Genomic DNA, 22,659 nt, shown 5'->3' with positions numbered 1-22,659 from the left:
CGGGCAGCGGAGCCCTATCCGTCCACCAATGCGTTGGTCCCGTCCGTGATGCACGTGACACCTTGGACACACGGGGATGCCCCCGTGCGGACAGGAAGGACGGAGCCGACCATGGCTACCATGTACGCCATGGTGGCCACTACGACAGCAGAGAAGATCGGAGCCCGAGCCCTGACCCAGCGGGGACCAAGGCTTTCTCCGCGCGGATCCTCAACGTGCCGTTCCCGGCGCACTTCAGGCTGCCCTCCAACATCACCAAATACTCCGAGGAGACGAACCCCGGACTTTGGCTCAGCGACTATCGGCTTGCCTATCAGGCTAGTGGGACGGATGATGACATGTTCATCATCTGCAACCTCCCTCTGTTCCTAGCCGACTCTGAGTGAGCATGGCTAGAACACCTTCCGTCAGGCCGGATCCGGAACTAGAACGACCTGAAGGACATCTTCATGGGAAACTTCCAGGGCACGTACATGCGCCCTGGAAACTCCTGGGACCTCCGGAGCTGCCGCCAGGGATCGGATGAGACTCTCCGAGAGTACATCTGGCGCTTCTCTAGGAAGCGCACCGAGCTCTCCAACGTCGCCGATGTTGATGTCATCGGAGCCTTCTTGGCGGACCCTCCTATAGGTCTCTAGTCCACGAACTGGGACGCATAGGCCCACGGACCACCGAGGAGCTCCTCGACATCGTCACCAACTTCGCCTTGGGCGAGGAGGCTATCGGGGTGATATTCGATCGCTCCAAGGGCAAGGCGAAGCGGGAGGAGGATGCTGACGAAGGCACCTCCAACCGCCAGAAGAAGAAGAAGAAGAACAAGCAGCGGCGCGAGGACCCCCTCGTGGCCGTCGCCGAATGCAAGAGTGGACGGCCGCCCCTCGAGGGCACCCCGGGCCACTTCGACAAGCTGCTTGAGGGACCGTGCCCGATCCACGAGTTCCCTGTCAAGCACGCCTACAAAGACTGCAACCTCATGAAGAGGTTCTTTGTCGGCAACTCCATGAACGGCGACCGGAGAAGGAAGCCCGGGGAGGAGAGGAAGGACGCCGGAGAAAAGGAGGACGGCTTCCCGAACGTCGACGGCTGCCTCATGATCTTCAGCGGACCGGCAGCCTAAGACTCCAAGCGCCGTTGGAAGCTGGAATGCCGCGAGGTCTACGCGGCCAACCCTACTACTCTGGCCTTCCTCAACTGGTCAAGATCCACCATAACCTTTGACCGTTCCGACCACCCGGAACGCGTCCTGCAACTGGGGTGCTACCCTCTTATCGTCGATCCCGTCATCGGCACGAAGCGCCTCACCAAGGTGCTGATGGATGTAGGCAGCAGCCTCAACATCCTCTACGCCAAGACCCTCGATGCCATGGGGATCGCCCGATCCCGTCTCTGCCCCAACGAAGCACCCTTCCACGGCATCGTGCCGGGGAGACGGGCAATGCCCCTCGGGCAAATCGACTTGCCCATCACCGTTGGGAATCCTTCCAACTTCAGGAAGGGGACCCTCACGTTCGAGGTGGTAGGTTTCCGCGGAACCTACCATGCCATCCTGGGACAACCATGCTACGCCAAGTTCATGGCCATCCCCAACTACACCTACCTCAAGCTGAAGATGCCAAGACCCAACGGCATCATCACCGTTAGCACGTCCTTCCAGAAGGCCTACGAGTGCGACGTCGAGTGCTGCGAATACATCGCGGCTATCACTGCCTCAAAAGACCACGTGGTCCAGCTCGCGGAGGACGCCAAGGACTTGCCCGACTCCAAATGATCCTCTAGCTCTTTCGAAGCCACAGAAGGTGTGAAGGAGATCCCTCTCGGCCTCGACGGCTCAGACGGCAGGGTGGTGCGCATAGGAGCCACCCTATCCCCCAAATAGGAAAGTGCGCTAGTCGACTTCCTTCACGCAAACAGCGATGTTTTTGCGTGGAAACCCTTGGATATGCCAGGCATCCTGAGGGAAATCGCCGAGCACTCCTTGAACATCAAGGCCGGATCCAAACCAGTGAAACAAGGACTGTGCCGCTTCGACGAGGAGAGGCGCAGGGCCATCGGCGAGGAGCTTCACAAGCTTTTGGCGGCCGGGTTCATCAAGGAAGTGTACCACCCCGAGTGGTTAGCCAACCTTGTTCTTGTACAAAAAAAGAATGGGAATTGGAGAATGTGTGTTGACTATACAGGTCTCAATAGGGCGTGCCCGAAGGATCCCTTTCCTTTGCCGTGCATAGATCAGATAGTTGACTCAACCTCGGGGTGCAAAACCCTCAGCTTCCTCGACGCGTACTCCAGCTACCATCAAATCGCGATGAAAGAATCCGACCAGCTCGCGACCTCTTTTATCACCCCATTTGGATCTTTCTGCTACGTCACGATGCCGTTCAGCCTCAAAAACGTAGGGGCTACATACTAGCGATGTATGCTCAAGTGTTTTGGGGACCTCATCGGGCGAACCATTGAGGCCTGCGTGGACGACATCGAGGTCAAATCCATGTTCGGCGACCAGCTCATCCCCAACCTTGAACTGGCCTTCGAAAGGGGCATGCTGCTTGGCTTCATCGTCTCGGAGCGTGGCATCGAAGCCAATCCGAAGAAGATATCGGCCATCACTAGCATGGGACCGATCCGGAACCTGAAGCGTCACGGGATGCCTCGCAGCCCTGAGCCGCTTCATCTCACGCCTCGGCGAACGGCGACTCCCCCTCTACCGACTCCTAAAGAAAACCGACCCCTTCGCGTGGACCACCAAGGCTCAGGAGGCGCTTGATCGGCTCAAGCAAATCCTGACGAAGGCCCCGATCCTGGTCCCGCCGACCGATAGGGAACTGCTCCTACTCTACATTGCGGCTACCACCCAGGTGGTAAGCGCTTCCCTGGTGGTAGAGCGAGAGGAGGAAGGGCATACCCTCAAGGTGCAGCGCCCGGTGTACTTCATTAGCAAAGTCTTGTCCGACTCCAAGACCCGTTACCCCCAAATCCAAAAACTCCTATACGCGGTCCTCATCATGAAGAGGAAACTGCGCCACTACTTCGGCTCTCACCCTGTGACAGTCGTATCATCCTTCCCCCTCGGCGAGGTAATCCAAAACCAGGACGCGACAGGAAGAATTATGAAGTGGGCACTCGAGCTCATGGACCAAGGCATCACCTACACCTCCTGAACAGCCATCAAGTCCTAGGTGCTCGCTGACTTCATCACGGAATGGACGGAGGTCCAGACACTATCAGCGCCGGTGGAGCAGGAGTACTGGATGATGTACTTCGACGGGTCAGTGATGAAAACTGGTGATGGGGCAGGCCTGGTCTTCATCTCCCCCCTTGGCATGCGCTTAAGGTATATGGTCTGCCTCCATTTTCCCGCATCTAACAATTTCGCCGAGTATGAGGCACTCGTCAATGGGCTCCACATCGCCATCGAGCTGGGCATCCGACGGCTTGACATCCGAGGTGACTCGCAGCTAGTCATTGACCAAGTCATGAAGGAGTCAAGCTATCACGACCCCAAGATGACAGCGTACTGCCACGCAGTCCGCCAGCTCAAGGACAAGTTCGACGGTCTCAAGCTCAACCACGTCAAAAGACGCTTCAACGAGGCAGCCGACGAACTGGCAAAAGCAGCATCCGGCTGGAGGCCAGTCCCCGCCGGCGTCTTTGTCAGTAACATGCATAAGCCCTCGGTCTGCTATGAAGAGCTGGGAGAGGCTGGCAACGAGCCATCTGTCCCAGACTTGGAGGCTGACCCCTCTGACCCTGAGGTTATGGAGATCGACGCAGACCCGGCAGAAGGGGCCGACCCTCTGCCTGACTGGAGAGCTCCGTACGTCGACTACCTCATCCACGAGTCACTCCCTACGGACAAGATGGAAGCACGAAGGGTTGCCTGTTGCGCCAAGTCCTTCATCATCATCGACCAAGAGCTCTACAAGCGAAGCCATACCGGGAACCTACAACGCTGCATCCCCTCCGAGGAAGGAAGGTCGGCTCTCCAAGACATCCACGCCGTGGCCTGCGGTCACCATGCCGCACCAAGAACCCTCGTCAGGAATGCTTTCCGACAAGGCTTCTACTGGCCGATGGCAGTCGCCGATGCCACCCGCATGGTACGCACCTACGAGGGATGCTAGTTCTACGCCCGATAGACTCATCTGCCTGCCCAAGCACTCAAGACCATTCCCATCACATGGCCCTTCGCGGTCTGGGGTCTGGACCTTGTCGAGCCCTTCAAGAAAGCACCCGGGGGCTTCACCCACCTACTTGTCGCCGTCAACAAATTCACGAAATAGGTTAGAAGCTCGACCGATCGCGCAGATCAAATCCGAGCAAGCGATGCAATTCGTCACCGACATCACTCATCGCTTTGGAATCCCCAACTCCATCATCACAGACAATAGCACGCAGTTCACTTGGAAAAAATTCCTCAGTTTCTGCGACGATCACCACATCCGTGTGGACTGGTTGGCCGTGGCACATCCCCGTACGAATGGACAAGTGGAGCGGGCCAATGGCATGATACTCCAGGGTCTCAAGCCATGAATCTTCAACCGCCTCAACAAGTTTGGCGGTCGATGGGTTGCGGAACTCCCCATGGTCCTATGGAGCTTGAGGACGACCCCCAGCAGGGCAACTGGCTTCACCCCATTCTTCATGATCTATGGGTTCGAGGCAATCCTCCCCACCGACTTGGAGTATGGGTCGCCGAGAGTCAGAGCATACGACGAACGAGGGAACCAAACATCCCTCGCGGACGCGCAAGACCAGCTGGACAAAGCACAAGACGTGGCCCTGCTACACTCAGCCAAGTACCAGCAAGCCTTGCGACGGTACCATAGGCGTAAGGTACGGGGTTGGGCCTTCAACGTCGGCGGCTTAGTGCTCCGCCTCGTCTAGAGCAACAAGGGTCAGCACAAGCTGACCCCACCATGGGAAGGTCCGTTTGTTGTTGCGCAGATACTGCGACCAGGTACGTACAAACTAGCGACCCCCAATGGGCAAATCCTCACCAACGCTTGGAACATCGAACAGCTAAGTCGCTTCTACCCCTAGTTGTCATTTCTAAAGTTATGTATAAACTTCTACTATTTGTTTGTGGAAAAAGCTGTTTCGGTTCGCTTTCGCTAAAGTTTTCTTCCAAGCTTAGGGATATCCGACCCTTGCTCTCGCCTAAGGTTGAATATCCCTCGGGGGCTGTCAAGGACTCTAGCCCAAGACACTTGGCGTCTTCTCAAAACACCACTTTTTTTCAAAACAACCCTCTCCCTAAACGTTTGGGCGTGGGAGGAGAAGAGTGTGCGAACGACGCTCAGGCAAGACCGATCAGACTGTGAGAAACCTACGCCTCCGACGGCTACGATGCCTTTGCTCATCGGCGCTTCCCGACCCGTCCAACTCGCATTCTGATCTTTCCGAACCCATAACATAGAAAGAGGATCGAAAACTTTTTTTGAAAAACTGCATAAACAAAAAGGCCACTCTGGCGAACGCAAAAGTAAGTTTAGAGTTACTTAATTCTTTACATATTTTTTGGGCACCTCTGCTCGATACAGATTTTCCTCAAGGATGCTCAGCGGGATGGCCTCCTCCTCCAAGAGCCGCGCCATGGCCTCTGCGGATGTAGCCACCGACACGTCGACCTCATCCAGCTCGGCTTCAGTATAGCCGGAGGCGTAGCTCTCGCTCATCAGCTGGAAGTTGAGGCCGACGTAGTGGGAGCTAAAGACACCAAAGGCCCGCTTCACGCCGATGCGGAGCGCGTCCCGAGCAACCTCACGCACCCGCCGGTATATCCCGAGGACATGAGCCGCCAGCGAACTCGTCCCCTCCTCCTGGACGACTCCGAGGTCTTTGCAGACCATGCCGATGGGGCTCCGCAAGTTGGCAAGCTCGATGTGCTCCTCCTCGGCGGCGGCTCTTAATCGAGCAAGGTCGCCGTCAAGGCCTGCTCAAACCACAAGAAAAAATCAGGACCAACGGTACGCGCCGGGACAAGCAAGAGGGAAAAGGACAACGAAGTCCTTACCATCAGTGTAGGCTCGCTGCTCGCGTTCCCAGACAAGCCCTTGGGACACTGCGGCCTGAAGCCCCTGCACTTGTGCCCGGAGCTGGCTCACCTCTTCCACAAGATCAGCCGCCACCGCTCGGCCTCGACCTTCCGACCTGCCTCAATGTTGCGCTCCTGTCGAGCCATGTCACGCTATTGGCAGGCCGCGTCGCGCTCCTCCCGAGCCACGTGGCGCTCACACCGGATGCGCTCGATGGTCTTCTGAAGGGCTTCGTGCTCCTTCTTAACCCGTGCGAGCTCCTCGGCGTCTTGGCGGGCCTTCTCAGTGGTGACCCGGAGCTTATCCTCTGCCCTCCTGGCGCCCGCCTGCGCCTCCTTCTCCTGTGCGAGCAGGTGAGCCACCGTAGCGGCAGCCTGGTGGGCAGCTGTGAGCTGTCCAGTCAGCTCCCTGTTCAGCCACACCTCCTCGGAAAGGCATTTCCAGACCCCCCCCCCTCTCACGTCGAAGGAACTCGGACTTCCTCCGGCTGCAGTCCCTGAGGGCCTGCAGGGCGATCTGCGCTTGAAACTCGTTTGGAGAAAAAAGGAGCAGAAAAGGGAAAAATGACCGCCAAAAAGAACACCATACCTGACCGGCAGGGGCAACAACGTCGCACAGCCTTCCCACCGCAAAGGACAAGGCGGCATGAACGTCATTGAGCCTGCCCTGCACCTCCAGCCACCTCTCCTGCTCCCCGACGTCATCGAGGATGAAGAGGGGCTTCTCCGGGTCTCGACGGGGGGCCCAACGCATGGTTGGTCCTCCCCACGTGTTGGGATCACATGCAGACATGATGATGGTGCGGGAGGACTCCCCAATCAACGTCGATGGCCTCTCGACCAACGCCGACGGTTCTTCCGGAGCAAGCACCACCGCCTCTGTTTTCGCCCCTGGGGCAGGCGCTGCCGTCTCCACCTCCACCGCCGGAGTAGACACCACCATCACCTCCACCGCCGTCGCCTCCATCTCCACGCCCGGCATCTCAAGTACGGGCACCTCCCCCACCGGGTCTTCCTCCACCGCGTCATCAATGAATATCACCTCGGTCGATGGAGGAATCCGAGGGGCAACATCCTCTCCCACCGAGTCAGCTGCAAGGGCGGAAGAGGAAGAAGGGACGGCCACCTACTCCGTACCCCGGCATCCTCTCCTCGGTCACCGCCTCGGATGCCACCTCCACGGGGAGCGCAACGACCTCGCCAACAGCACCGCCGCCCGCCTCCGGCAGAGCCCTGGTTGGTCCCATAGAGGCGGCCGACAACCTGAGCACTTTCTTTGGCGCCAGCGGTGGGACAACACCATGCGTAACACTGCAAGATGACGGCAGCTCATCAACGCGAGATCGACTCAACACCAAAGAGGGAACGCACACAACAGCTCTAGTAGGATCCTAGCGCTCAAGACACTTTGAGCATCGGCAAACACCCACAGAGACCTGGGAACCAGCTTCCCTCTCTCTCCCGTTTGTAGCCCCTACAGCCATCCACACTGGACGTAGGGCTATTCCTGCCCAAACCAGTCTAATCCTCGTGTCCTTCCGTACAACCATCCGAGCCTAACGCGCAGAGAAAACTAATTTACTAACCTGATAGTCTCGACCCGTGATTCTTGACACCAACAACATATAAATTGTTATAACTAATCATAACATATTGCAATTGCATGGAATCAAAATGGAAAAAGGTAACAATTTTAAATTTCTACCACAATTTCTATCATATATATAACATTTATATCCTTGAACACAAAATGATATATATGATAATAGAGAATCATCAAATTTAATAATCCAATACATATTTAAGTTTGTCTAGTCAATGCTTACCTTTTTCCTTAATGAATTGACTTGAAAAAAAGGACAAAAAATAGAAAAAGAAAAACCAACCTGCGGGGAGGAGGCGGCCCGGCGGGGAGGAGGTGGCGGTCGGGGAGGAGGCTGCCCAGCCCTGGCAGTGGCGGCAGCGTTGTGAGGCGCGGTGACCGGAGCAGCGGGAGGAGATGAGGTGGCATGGCCCGTGCTACGGCCCGGCGGTGGAGAGGCAGCGCGGGGAGGCGCCGCGATGGGAAAGGCAGTGCGGGGGAGAGGAGGAGGCGCGGCACAGCGACCCAACGGGGAAGGGGAGGCAGTACGACAAGAAGGCACCACGAGAGGAGGGGATTAGACACGGCGCTGCAGCCCGGCGGTGGAGGCAGCACGGGGAGGTGCTGCGGCGGTGAAGCCCACGGGTGAGGGAGGGGAAATTTTGGCAGCTTGACGGCGTCCCGCGGGCTTCTCCAAAAATTTAGCTAACTCCCCACGGGCGTCAGCATATATAGGGTGGCATTAGCAGGGGCGGTTGATGCCATTACCCGCCCCTCGAAACGATTTCTAGGGGCGGGTGACGACACCACCCGCCCCTAAAAATCATTTCTCCATTTTTGGTTTTCTTCTAAAATGTATTTTTGAGCTATTAAATGATCTCAAATGCAAAAGTTATCAACTACAAAGTTTAATGTTTCCTTGAGCTCTACAGTTTTAAATAAAGTTTGTATTCATTCGAGTTAAATTGAAAAAGTTTGTATCAAAAAAAGACATCCACTAAACACATTCACATGTACTCACACATATACTCATACATTCACATATACTTATACATTAACATATAGTCACGCATATGCTCATTTATTTATATATAATTATATACATTTAGACCTCATTGAGTGTTACACCTTTTTTATAGTACTTCTCTATAACTGAAGACCTTTGAAAAATTTAAAATTTGTAGATTTCAAAACTAGAGGGAACTTTCCGAGTATTAAACAATCTCAAATGAAAAACATGCCAACTTCAAAAGTGTTAGGTAATTAGTTCAGTTACATGCCAAAACTGATTCAAATTGCATGAGATAATTGATTCAAACTACATCTTTCTTTATGCTTGCTTCTAAAATCATCATCTTCTGTGGTAGGTCCGTGAAGAGGTTCATTTCATTGTACTGATTATATTCTTCAACATCTTCGACACAATCAACTCCTAAGATTTCTTGTTTTCCAGGGACTACAATGTGCTTTGTCTTTTTTGCAGGATCAACAACATACATAACCTGTGCGACCTATGAAGCAAGTACCCAATGGTCATCTTTGTAACCAACGTTGTTGAGGTCAACAATTGTGAGCCCATAGCCGTCCACTTCAATACCTTTCGGGTGTTTGACCCAACGGCACCGAAAGATCAAGATCTGTTTATTAGAACCATAGTAAACTTCCCATATATCATGTATGATGCCATAATATGTGGTACTTTGGCCGGTTCTCTTGCCTAAGGCATCAAGATGAACACCACTTTTCTGAGACACAGTCTTCTTGTCCTTCACTGGAGCATAAAATAGAGATCAATTAATATCATGCCCTTGCCATGATGTGATCGGGCTAGATGGTTCTTATCCTTCACTGCAGTATAAAATAGAGATCCATTAATATGATGCCCTTGCCATGATGTGATTGGGCTAGACGGGACAACTACCAATCTTTTGATCATTTGATCTTCCATGGTTTCCCCATTTGGTAGATTTAGGTCCTTCAACTATGCAGTCAAACGATGCTTGTGCTCCCTCATGATCCAATCTTCCGAGCAGCCATTACTTTGAGCATGAATCACACTCAAGTGTTTACCAACTAAAGGTGACATTATTGTGAGGTGTTGCATGATGCTATAATGGGCTTGTTACACATCTTTGAAGTCCTAGTCTATGAAGGTTTTGCTCCCTACTGTGCCGATCCCTTCCAACTCCCTCATAAATCATGGAACAGGCAAACCAATGCGTACTTTATCCTTTAGGTAACCTAGGCAAAACTCGATGATTTCTTCTGTATTGTATCCCTTTATGATGGATCCCTTGGGATTAGTAAGATTCAGAATGTACTGGTTCAAAACTGACATGAAACGCTCATATGTCCACATTTTGTGTAGGTAAAGTGGACCCAGTGCCTGTATCTGATTGACCATGTGAATCATGAGATATTCCGTTATATCGAAAAATCCTGGAGGAAAGCACATCTCCAGCTGCTCCATAGTTGCCCTAATAAATTCTTGGAGGTATTTCAATTTATCTTCATTGATAACCTTTTGAGAAATTTTGTTGAAGAAGTAACACAATCGAGTGATAACCATCTTCACATATACAGGCTTGATCGCTCTAATTGCAATTGCAAGGAACAACATCAGCATCACATGACAATCATGATAGTTGTAGTCAGATAGCGAGAGATCTTTCATCGAGACTAGTTTCTTGATGTTGGATGAGAATTGACTTGGTACTCTAATCCCTCGTAACGACTAGCACACTGCCTTCTTCTCATCTAGTGTCAAGTTGTAGCTAGCCGGGGGTAGTTCATATCTTCCATTCCCCTTATCGATAGAGTGAAGGTCTTGTCTTATCTTATCTTCATGGCTACCAAGTCTTGTCGTGACTGCAGGGTATCCTTTGTCTTGTGATGAGGACATCACATGCTCGGATACAACCATATTGGTATCTTTTGACTCCGAGGTGAAACAATTCTTTATCATAATTATATGTGATACATTTGATGAATTGATGCTGCACCATGATGTGTATTCATTGTCAATTTCAGAAATACATACATGGATCAAAAATAGTGTTAAACACACATGGAAGGCATGGAGGACCAAAGAAGTAGATTGGGGGCCAAGTCCAAGTATTCCTAACGTCCTCCACCAGGCCACCACGTCACTTTTGGCCCAAGGAAAGAAAGAGATCCAATCCAACACGTTTTGGTGCTGGATTCGGACTACAGTTCTGGCCCAACTTGCAACGACCGCCACGACCTCATCCGGACTCCGTTTTGGGCGTTCAAGTACTCCTTGGAATCCTTATGAAGTCTATTTTCATATGGATCTGGAATCATGTACATATCTGTTCTGAGGCGGCCGCAATCCTCAAAATACTACCGAGAGGTTTTCTGTCCACAGGTGCTACGTCGCCCTATTTTGGCCGATGGGCCGTGTATCAAGTTGGGTCCATTAGGGACGTGTCCTAGGGTTGGAGCACGACCCCAACACCCCCCTGGTCGTCCTCCTAGGTATTAATAAGGATTAGAGCCGCCACGAACAGATGGGGTTTTGTTTTGATGTAAGTTTAGCCATTGCTACTTCCTTGTAGACGCGTGTGTCGACTAGACCATCCGTTCTACTCGATTCGGAACCCCAACTTTGTGATTTCAGATTGGTTTTCATCTCCATATTTGCAATTGAGTTGCTTGTTCTACTTGTTCTTGCTTGTTCTTCGATTGCTTGCAGGACGAGTGCCCTAGTGGCCGGGTGACGCGCTCCACAAGATCGCGGCAGCCATTGGAGGTGGTGTATCGGTTGCTAAGGCGCAGCTTGGAAGGCTGTAGTCGGGCCGTGAACGTCGTCTCCATCCACCAATCGAGTTATCCACGCCTCTCTCATCGAAAGATCGGGAATCAACCCTAGCGGGTTCATATCAGTTGGTAATCAGAGCAAGGTTTATCGGTGAGAGACTTCTAGTTCTTTGCTGTTTTTAATTTCCCATAGTCCAGAAAAAGCCAAAAAAAATAGTAGATTAGTTTACCTGCAATCCTATAAACCCTTTGAGCCTTTGCTAACACTGCTTAGTTAGGGCTTGTTGAGTTTTTGGTTGCTTCGGTTGTGTTGAGTTGCTGGTCTTAGTTTTAGTCCTTTAGAGTTTTGAGTTCTTGTCACGTTCCAGTCACAGCCGTGTGCTACCATATAAAACCTTCTATTGGCTGAATCTGAATACATGTTTGTGTTCAAGTCTGAGTCCTACTCCGAGTTTGTTTAAGATCAAATCCCACGTGGTGCTGAGTTCAAGTTGGAATCGGTTTGGAGTCCAAATTGACAGCTGCCCTGTTGCTGTCTTGAGTCCAAATCTGATTTCTATCCTTTCGGAAAAAGTTTGTGTGATGTGTGACTCTTGTGAAGTTCTTTTTTTCATATAATCAGATTTGAGGATCCCCTGAAAAAAAAAGAAGAAAAAAAAACAGAAGAAAAAAAAGGGAAAAGAAAGACAAAAAAAAAACAGGAAGAAAAGGGGCTGTTCGTTGTGCTTCCCTATTGTTTTCCGGTGGTGTGTTGTGACTTCCTTTGTGTCCAGGCTCGCGTCTCTAGCACGGTCTAGGCTAGGACCAGCACAGTACCACCGTTGAACTATTATTCAGCTTGCTTTTGTGACTAACGTGGTGCTAGTATATTTCCTTGCTTAAGCCCACCTACAGCTCCACATATTCGACTACAGCTTGACAGGTTTTTTTGTTGCTGCGGCACCGATACACTTCACTCCACGGTTGTAGACTTGTTGGTTGCCGTCACCTCCTGTTTGGCTTGGTAAGAACTTGTAAGGGCTTGTTTTTACAAGTTGAGTTTGAGAGAATTACAACCGACACATCCTAGTAGTTGACAGGAGGATACATATTATTTTTGTGTTTCTTGTTTTCTACTAATCATGGCAGGTGATACGGAGATTTTTGAGCTGTTGAAACTAGACCCTCATATTCAGGATGTCATTCAACACTTGCCGTTATATGATGGTAAGTTTGATCCTAAAGCTTACATTGATTGGGAGATAAAAGTAGATAATGAATTTGATGAGCATGACCTGTCCGAGAAACAAAAGATTTATATTGCCTCTAATGTTTTGACTGAATATGCTTTGCTTGAATGGAAACGTATTTGTAGGCACAACAAAGTTCTAGAATCTTGGGAAGACTTCAAATTTCTTTTTAGAGATGCATTCATTCCTGAATATTATGCTAATTATTTGCTTGAAAAATTAGACAACTTGAGGCAAGGTAGTAGGACTGTGAAAGAATACTTCCATGATTTTAAAATTTGTATCATGTATGGTGGATTAGATGAGTGCATGGAAGATGTTATGTGTAGGTTCATGAGAGGGCTCAATTCTGAAATTCAAACCTTGTTGCTAAGCAAATCATACATACATATTGGTCAATTGTTTTGCCTTGCTCTCAATGTTGAAAAGGAGATTCTATTATCTGTGAATACTTGCAAGAATGATGTGATCCATTATATCCAAAATTTGTCCACTCTCCATGCTAATGAAGAGCAACAAATAGTCGAACCCATTGCTGATTTTCCTTTGTCACAAAATGAATTACTTGCTGTTCCTTGTGATAAAGAGGACTTGCGTGCTGATGATTCTTTTACTCCTATACCACAAGTAGTGAATAAGTGTGATACTTTTGGTTTGGAATCATACAAATGTGCTGAAGATAAGCTTTTTCATCCTATTACTTGTGCACAAGATGAACTGAATTTGCTATCCTCTTTAAATACTTTGGGTTACATTGAATTTGATGTTTTGTGTAATCTAAATTGTCTAAAAGAGAAACTTCAATTTAGTTCTGGTTTGCCAAGTTTTAATCATTGTTCGCTTCATGCAATTGGCAAATATGATAGCAAAGGAGAATATTTGGTGCATAAAGTTTATGTTTGCTCCACTCTGAAATATCCTTTTGGACTACAATACCATGATCAAATAGAGGGCTGCACTAACACTAATAATGTCTTGCAAAGTTTTTCTAGTTTTTCCCATATGCAACAGGGTAAGACCAAAGAAGGGGAGCATTACTGGTTGTGGCCATGCAGCAAGGCCGTCGCTCCGTGCTCCAACATCAACACAAGCACCTTAGAATGCCATTGGAGCAAGTCGAGGACGACTTGCAGCCAAGAAGGGGAGAATGATGAGGACATCACATGCTCGGATACAACCATATTGGTATCTTTTGACTCCGAGGTGAAACAATTCTTTATCATAATTATATGTGATACATTTGATGAATTGATGCTGCACCATGATGTGTATTCATTGTCAATTTCAGAAATACATACATGGATCAAAAATAGTGTTAAACACACATGGAAGGCATGGAGGACCAAAGAAGTAGATTGGGGGCCAAGTCCAAGTATTCCTAACGTCCTCCACCAGGCCACCACGTCACTTTTGGCCCAAGGAAAGAAAGAGATCCAATCCAACACGTTTTGGTGCTGGATTCGGACTACAGTTCTGGCCCAACTTGCAACGACCGCCACGACCTCATCCGGACTCCGTTTTGGGCGTTCAAGTACTCCTTGGAATCCTTATGAAGTCTATTTTCATATGGATCTGGAATCATGTACATATCTGTTCTGAGGCGGCCGCAATCCTCAAAATACTACCGAGAGGTTTTCTGTCCACAGGTGCTACGTCGCCCTATTTTGGCCGATGGGCCGTGTATCAAGTTGGGTCCATTAGGGACGTGTCCTAGGGTTGGAGCACGACCCCAACACCCCCCTGGTCGTCCTCCTAGGTATTAATAAGGATTAGAGCCGCCACGAACAGATGGGGTTTTGTTTTGATGTAAGTTTAGCCATTGCTACTTCCTTGTAGACGCGTGTGTCGACTAGACCATCCGTTCTACTCGATTCGGAACCCCAACTTTGTGATTTCAGATTGGTTTTCATCTCCATATTTGCAATTGAGTTGCTTGTTCTACTTGTTCTTGCTTGTTCTTCGATTGCTTGCAGGACGAGTGCCCTAGTGGCCGGGTGACGCGCTCCACAAGATCGCGGCAGCCATTGGAGGTGGTGTATCGGTTGCTAAGGCGCAGCTTGGAAGGCTGTAGTCGGGCCGTGAACGTCGTCTCCATCCACCAATCGAGTTATCCACGCCTCTCTCATCGAAAGATCGGGAATCAACCCTAGCGGGTTCATATCAGTTGGTAATCAGAGCAAGGTTTATCGGTGAGAGACTTCTAGTTCTTTGCTGTTTTTAATTTCCCATAGTCCAGAAAAAGCGGACCTCAAGGTCCGGCTAATATGACAAGTAATTGTAGAAGATCACCAGCTTCTTGAATGGCATGCCATCGACAGGCAAGTAATCTCTTCAGGATTTCAACGACTAGATTCTATCTTTACAACTTCCCTGAGTTGTATTGATGTTACGCTCTGGAAAGCCTGGAACTGTAGACTTGTTATTACAAGCGGCGACTAGTCAAATTTGTCTGGTGAATAGTCAGTCAAGTAGTTAATTAACTCCTGAGGTACCGATGGCTTCTTTTCTGCAAGCTGCCAAGGGATAGATTTATCCAATGAGTTAACTAACTCATGAAGTTTACTGCAGACTTGCTTTGCAAGCCATGATTCGATAATTTTGTCCAGTGAGTTGAATAACTCATTAAAATTTTGCAGACTTATTATTACAAGCCATATTTGGGTAACTTTTGCCTAGGGAGCTGAATAGCTTGTTGGAGTTGTGCAGACTTGTTATTACAAGCCGCGATTTGGACGATTTTTCCTAGGAAGTTGAATAGCTCATTTAGGATTACTGCGAACTTGCTTTTGCAAGATGCGTTAAGGTAGAAATAAGTAGTTGAATTATGACAAGACTATGACTACTTTGTTGAGTTGTAATTATACAACTAGGGCTAATGGTCGATTTACATGAATACGCAAATCTAAATTAGGGATAAAATCGACAGAGTTGCTCGATGTTCCATGAGTTGTCAACGAATTCACCTGATGGGTGTTGTAATCAATATGATCCAGGTCCATTGACCTTGGAGATGATAAAAGGCCCTTCCCATGGTGAGTAGAGTTGTTGCACCCCTTTGCTGTCCTGGATACGGCGAAGGACCATGTCGTCTATGTTGAATGATTGTTCTTTGATGTTTCGATCATGGTAGCAGGGAAGGCCTTCAAGGTATCTTGCGGACTGGACGAGTGCCACGTAGCGAGCTTCTTCAAGGCTGTCAATGTCTAAACGCCTTGTTTGTTCTGCTGTGCCTTCATCGTATTGCTCAACTGTTGGAGATTTCCACATGATGTTGGCAGGTAGGATAGCTTCGGATCCGTAGACTAGGAAGTAGGACGATTGCCTTATAGGCTTGCATGAATGGGTATGGAGCCCCCAGAGGACATTGGGTACCTCTTTGAGCCACTTGCCTCCTTTCATGTTTCTGATATCGTGCAGTCTTTTCTTGAGAGCATCAAGCACCATCCCGTTGGTGCGCTTAACCTGGTCGTTGGCCTGTGGATGAGTGACGGAGACGTACAGGATGTCGATCCCACTATTCTCACAGTATTCCCAGAACTCATGGTTGTTGAAGTTTGAACTCAGGTCTATGATTATGTGATTGGGGAAGCCGTAGCGATGAACAAGTTCATCGAGAAAGTCGAGTACTCTGTCTGCTTTGGGGCAGGTAATTGGCATCACCTTTATCCACTTGGTAAACTTGTCAATGGCCACCAGAACTCGGTTGAATCCTCCAGGCACGGTGGACAGTGGGCCAATCATGTCTAGCCCCCAGCACACGAAGGGCCAAGCGGGTGGTATGGTGATCAACTTGTAGGCAGCGACGTGTTGTTGCTTGTTGAAGAATTGGCATCCTTAGCATCGGCGGACTAGTTCCTCAGCGTCTGCGAGAGCTGTAAGCCAATAGAATCCTGATCTGAAAGCTTTACCCACGATTGTGCGTGAGGACGCATGGTTGCCGCAAATGCCTTTGTAGATCTCTTCCAATATGTCCTTGTCATCTTGCCGTGAGTCGCACTTCATGAGCATGCTTGACGATGTGCCTCTTCTGTAAAGCTTGTCTCCAACTAGAACATAGGTCTTGTTGTGTTGTGAGGCTTGCTTTGCTTCTATCTTGTTTGAGGGTTACTTGTGATCTTTGATGTAGTCGATGAAGAGGACTCTCAAGTCTACGTCGATCATCATGACCTCCCGATCTGGTGTGGTAGGACCTCGATCAGTGGTTGTTGATGGTGCCGGCTCTGTTATGGATGTCTTGTGTAGCTCATGGACAAAAACCCCTGCTGGAACTTGAGCTCCAGTAGATCCAAGCTTGGATAGGATGTCCACGGCAATGTTGTTGTCATGAACTATATGGTGGAATTCCAAACCAGAGAATTTGTTCTCTAGCTTGCTTACTTCTAGGCAATACGCATCCATGTTTTCTCCATGGCAGTCCCACTCGTGGTTGACTTGATTGATCACCACTAGTGAGTCACCGTAGACCAACAATCGCTTTATTCCTAGCAAGACTGTCAGGCGGAGCCCGTGCAGAAGCGCCTCATATTCAGCTTCGATGTTGGACACTTCCTAGAAGATTTGCAGGATGTACTTGAGTTTTCACCCTTGGGAGATATCAAGAGTATGCCTGCACTGGCACCCTCGAGCTTGAGTGATCCATTGAAATACATGACCCAGTGTTCTGGATGCGCTGCAAGCGTTGGTAGTTGATTCTCCCGCCACTTTGCCATGAAATCGACTAGGGTCTGGACTTGATTGCAGTCCTTGATTTGAATTCCAGGGACAATGCTCCGAGTTCTACCGCCCACTTAGATATTCTTCCTGTTGCATCCCGATTGTGGAGAATTTCTCCCAGGAGGAAGTTGGTGATAATAGAGATCTTGTGCTCTTGGGAGTAATGTCGCAACTTGCGCGAGGTGAGCAGTATCGCGTACAGTAGCTTCTGGACTGGTGGATATCTGTTTTTGGAATCTGACAGCACCTCACTTATGAAGTAGACAGGCCTCTCTACTTTTAATACATGGCCTACTTCTGATCTTTCAACCACAATCGCCGTGCTGACAACGTGAGTTGCGGTGATGTAGAGCAGCAAGTCTTCATTGGGGTTTGGCGCCATGAGGACCGGTGGCTTTGATAGGAAGTTTTTTAATTGTTGTAGGGCTTGATCTGCCTCCTCGGTCCATTGAAACTTATCTTGCTGCTTGAGTAGTTTGAAGAAGGGTAGGCCCCGTTCTACAAGCCTTGAGATGAATCTGTTGAGGGCCTCCATGCATCCAGTTAGCTTCTGGATGTCCTTGATGCCAGATAGGGCATGCATGTCAGTGATGGCGGAGATCTTCTTGGGGTTAGCTTTAATGCCTTGGTGACTAATGATGAACCCAAGTAGTTTCCTGGAGGGCCCGCCGAAGACACACTTTGTCGGGTTAAGCTTCCACTGGAACTCTCCCAAACTTGCGAAAGTTTCTTTTAGATCCATAAATCAGGTCGTTGGGAATTCTGGTCTTTGTGACCACATCGTCCACGTTCGCCTCCTCGTTGCGGTGTAGCTGCTTCTTGAAGCACTCCTAGATTGTCAGTTAATAAGTAGCGCCTGCGTTCTTCAACCCAAAAGATATTGTTGTGTAGTGGAAAGCTCCATATGGGGTGATGAATGCAATCTTGATCTGGTCTTCCTCCTTGAGCTCCTTGAGAGCTATCTGGTGATACCCTGAGTAGCAATTGAGAAAATAGATGAGGGTGCATCCAGCTGTGGATTGATGACTTGATCAATCCAAGGAAGCCCGAAGGGATCCTTTGAACAGTGCTTGTTGAGGTCTGTGTAGTCGACACACATCCTCCACTCATTGTTTTTTATTTCATACCAGGATGAGATTGATGAGCAACTCTGGATGATAGACTTCTTTTATGAAGCCCGCCGGGAGTAGTTTGGCTAGCTATTTCTTAATGGCTTCCCTTCTGTCTTGGGTGAATCGTCATAGGTGTTGCCTTTTTGGTGTATCTTTTGGATTCACGTTGAGTCAGTGCTCGATCAACTCCCTGGGCACCCCCAACATGTCCGCTGGTTTTCATGCGAAGATGTCTCGGTTGGCCCGGAGGAAGCTGATGAGCATACTTTCCTATTTAGGATCTAGCCCTGTGCCAATCAGGGCTATTTTGGAGCTGCCACCAATCTCAAGGTTAATGGCTTTGATGTCTACTTCACTTGCAGGGTTGACCTTTGTTGCCACCGATTTCTTTTCTGGAACTCGAGCTCTAACGGGGACAACTTCTTGGATGCGGCGAAGACTTGCATCATTGAGTTTGGTACTTGGGTAGTTGCTGCTAGCTTCATAACTTCTGTGTCGTAGTCATACGACCTCTTCAAGTGCGAGATGGGCATGAATTAGGCGAGTACTCCCTTGGGTCCTAACATCTTGAGTACTAAGTACACGTAGTGCGAGATAGGCATGAATTAGGAGTACTCCCTTAGGTCCTAACATCTTGAGTACTACGTACACGTAGTGCGAGATGGGCATGAATTAGGCCAATACTGGTCTTTCGAGGATGGAGTGGTACGATGTTTCAAAGTCCGCTACCTCAAACTGGATGTATTCTGTCCGGTAGTGTTCTTTGGTCTCAAAGGTAACTAGTAAAACCACATGTCCGAGGGGTACAACCATGTTGCCTGGGACGATCCCATAGAATGGAGAGTTGGTTGGGGCATGCATGTCAGTGATGTCGAGGCCCATCTTCTTCAGCATCTTGGTTAACAGGATGTTGAGACCGCTACCGTCGTCGATGAGTACTTTAGTAAGTCTAGTGCCAGCGACAACCGGGTCCAGGATGAGGGGATACCATCTTGGGGTCTGAGAAACTAGTCAATTGGTCCTTCCTAAAGAAGGTAATTTGCACCTTGGACCATTTGAGGAACGTTGGTGTCGCAGGTTCAATGGATATTATCTCTCGAAGAGTGAGCTTTTGGGACCGCTTAGTAGCAGTACCCGGGGTTCCACCGAAGATGACGATGATGGTGTTGGATGGGTTATGGAACTTGCCATTGTCATCATCTTCTTCATCTTCCTTTGCCTTGTCCTTATCTTTGGTGTAAGATGGCTCTGGAAGGTATTTCATGACTCTTCATAGACTGAAACAATCTATTGCAGAGTGCTTGTGGTATGGGTGCCATGAGCACTGTTTCTTCAGGAGCTCATTGAATGAGGGCATGTCTTGATTCTTGCCGCCACCTTTCTTGGATGACTACGAAATTAGCACGATGGTATTGTCTGGCTTGCGCTTGCGGTTGTGACCTGTTGAGTAGTTAGTTCGGTTGTCATTGTTGGGGAAATCGTTGCGGTTCTTGTCGTTGCGTTGGCTATTGTTCTAATTGTTATTTTTCTAGCCCTTATTGCGATTGGGCTTCAACCTTTCGATCTCCCTGTCTTCTTCATCTGCCCATGTTTGTACCATGATCTTGAGAGATTTGACATCAGCGGGGTATCTTCTGCCGAAGTCCTGGAACATCCGGTGGTCGTGGAGGTCGTTCTAGAAGCAATCTAGAACCTTGCACTCCGTGGCATCCACGATTGTGGCCTTCTTGTTGAAGAAGCAACGTAAGTAGCTCTGCAAGGTCTCGCCTTCTTGTTGGTGAACGCTACCTTAAGGTCCTTTCACGAGTCGATGAAGTTTCTATCCAACGATTCGAGCCATGTGAGTGGCGTCACCTCCATGCAGATGGGGAAGTAGATGATTTTGGTGTCATTGTTTCCCCCAGCTGCTTGTACTGATAGCGAGTAGCACCAGAGCCATTGGACTGGGTCCTGCTTACCATCATACTTGGTGATACCCAAGGGTATGAACTTTTCGGGTAGAGTTGTCCTTCTCACATGTCTTGAGAAGGCAGGGAACCCATCAGTATCATCTCTTGGGTGTTCGACTTCTTGCTCGCGCTCGTGGCGCCGTCCGTCGATGATGGTACGGGTAGCGTGGCTGTTGTTGATCTTATTGCGGAGGTCTTCTAGTTGGTGTTTAAGCTCTGGGTTAGTCCCACGGTGGCCATGGCCTCCTGAGGGTTCTGCCCGACTACCTTCAGCTCCAGCTTGGATTGGTCTAACGCCTTCGAGTTGACCATGTCTAGACGAAGGGCCTCTATGGCTGCTGCCATGTTAACTTCGCTGGGATGGGGAGTGTTGGACTGACTGTATCGGATTTTGCTTATCGAGTTGTTCATACACGAGTTCCACCAGTTCAGCTAACTGTCTGGTGTACTTGTTCTGAGGCATCATGTGGGTGATGAGATCAATATACGCGATGGTAGCTAGGGGAGTACGATGGTGATGCATTTGAACTGCTTCAAAGGCATTATCTAGGTTCTGGATTGGTAGGTCCGTTGCAAGGCGGTGGTGGTGCTCTACTCTTGCAGCATTTGTTGCTCGTCATCGAGTTCTTTGAGCTTCGGTCTCTTCTCCGACAACGTTGGCGGTGAGTTCATCGTGCGAGACGTCATCCGGGTAATGCTCTTGCCGCGGGTTGCTATCCCATTGCTCTTCTTCTTCGTCCTCTTGTCTAGTAATGACGGCGAAGAGTTCTTGCTCTGGAGAGTGGCTTTCTAGGCTTGAGGTCATGATCTTCATGGTGCCGCCTTCCTCATAGATGGGTGACAGAGGAGCTCCCTCTTTGTATGAGAGAGTGTCGAGGTGGGCGATGAGGCACGCATTGTCATCTTTGGCAAAAGCGGGAGTAGATGAATCTGCCTTGGGAAGTTCATGTGATTACCAAGCCCTGCTGCGAACATGATAAATTAGTCTCCTCATCTGGATCCGAGTAGTAGTCAAGGTCCTTGATCGTATCCGTATCAGATTGTGATCTGGACATGGCAGCCTGGTAAATAGAGGTCGCGTTGCGGAGTCCGAACGGGAATCGACTCAGGTGGTAGTCTGACTTGCACGATGGCTTATGTGCCGACTCGTGAAAGTCAATCTAACTGGCAGAAGAAGTTGAGTTGAACTCAGACTCGTCCCCCTATCCTCTGACAAACTTAGAAATGGAAAATTCACTAAAATTCTTGACGAGATCTTTCAGAGCTTGACGTTGGAGCTTCATGGTTTGTTGCTTTTTCTCTGGGGTCGATGCAATATGGTGGTGGAAATTTTCAGCGCCGTCTGTGATGCAAACCCAGGAGCTGAAGACAAACGTCACGCCTATTTTTAACGCGACAATTGGCCTGATGATGACTTGTGCCATCGAGTTCGCTAGTGGATTCTCGGCGAGGTCCCTTACCTCGCGTGTCAGCTGTCGGTGTTTAAACCCGGCAACCTACTGAGGGGGGTGCCCGAGGTAGTGTTTTGGTTAGTGGGGTTTGTCGAGATCAGGAACTCGAAGATAAACGCAGACGCACAATTTAGAGAGGTTTGGGCCGCTAGATTACGTAATACCCTACGTCTAGTGTGTTAGTTGGATTGAATTGCTTTGGAGGGGGTCCCTGCCTCACCTTATATTGCCGAGGGCAGGGTTACAGGTCGGTTGGTTATAAGAATACTAGTTGGATACGACTAGAAGAGTTCTGCTCTTATTACAATGAGTACTTTCCTAATCCTCGACTAGTTCCTATCTTTCCATGTAGACTACGCCGGCCTGCGCTATGGTCTCTATGTCAGATGCGTCTTAGTATCTAGCTCCATATTTAGGACTACCCAAACCTTCTAGTGGGTCCATAGATGTATGTACAACAACAACATCCTTTGGGTTTGAGAAGAAACACCTAAGGCGATCGGCAAAAAGGAGGTACCACGTGACCAAGGCAAGAATTCTACTGTGCTTCTTAGAAATGCCTAAAGTAGTGTCTTCTTGCTCAACAGTGGCAACACTATTCCTTGCACCCTTCCTCTTGCTTTTATTCCCATAGGTTGGAACTTGCCTGTGGTCATCACAATAACTCAAATTGTTTTTGTACCAACTTGCAGAACATACAGTAAATTTGTCTAAGCCTTTGGAAGTATCCCCGCGGTACAAGATACAATGGCTTGGACATGCATGAATTCTTTCCACACCCATCATGAACGGACTGACAAGCTTCTTTGCTC

The 22,659-nt window shown here is 49.2% G+C and overlaps 2 protein-coding genes across 2 annotated transcripts; one reads left to right on the top strand and one right to left on the bottom strand.

The window, feature by feature from the left end:
* The first annotated feature begins 1,312 nt into the window (after positions 1-1,312).
* LOC111257079 lies at positions 1,313-1,768 on the top strand. The gene is made up of 2 exons (XM_022826109.1): positions 1,313-1,516; positions 1,604-1,768. Exons 1-2 carry the CDS (start codon positions 1,313-1,315, stop codon positions 1,766-1,768), a joined length of 369 nt encoding a protein of 122 aa, XP_022681844.1.
* A 13,833-nt stretch (positions 1,769-15,601) lies between these two features.
* Positions 15,602-16,279, bottom strand: LOC111257078. Its single transcript, XM_022826108.1, has 2 exons — positions 16,012-16,279; positions 15,602-15,924 (listed from the first exon to the last, which is right to left on the bottom strand). Exons 1-2 carry the CDS (start codon positions 16,277-16,279, stop codon positions 15,602-15,604), a joined length of 591 nt encoding a protein of 196 aa, XP_022681843.1.
* Between the last annotated feature and the right edge of the window lie 6,380 nt (positions 16,280-22,659).

The sequence above is a fragment of the Setaria italica genome, chromosome IV, assembly GCF_000263155.2.
Source record: "Setaria italica strain Yugu1 chromosome IV, Setaria_italica_v2.0, whole genome shotgun sequence".
NCBI classification, from domain to species: Eukaryota; Viridiplantae; Streptophyta; class Magnoliopsida; order Poales; family Poaceae; genus Setaria; species Setaria italica.
This window is presented reverse-complemented; position numbering and strand designations above follow the sequence as displayed.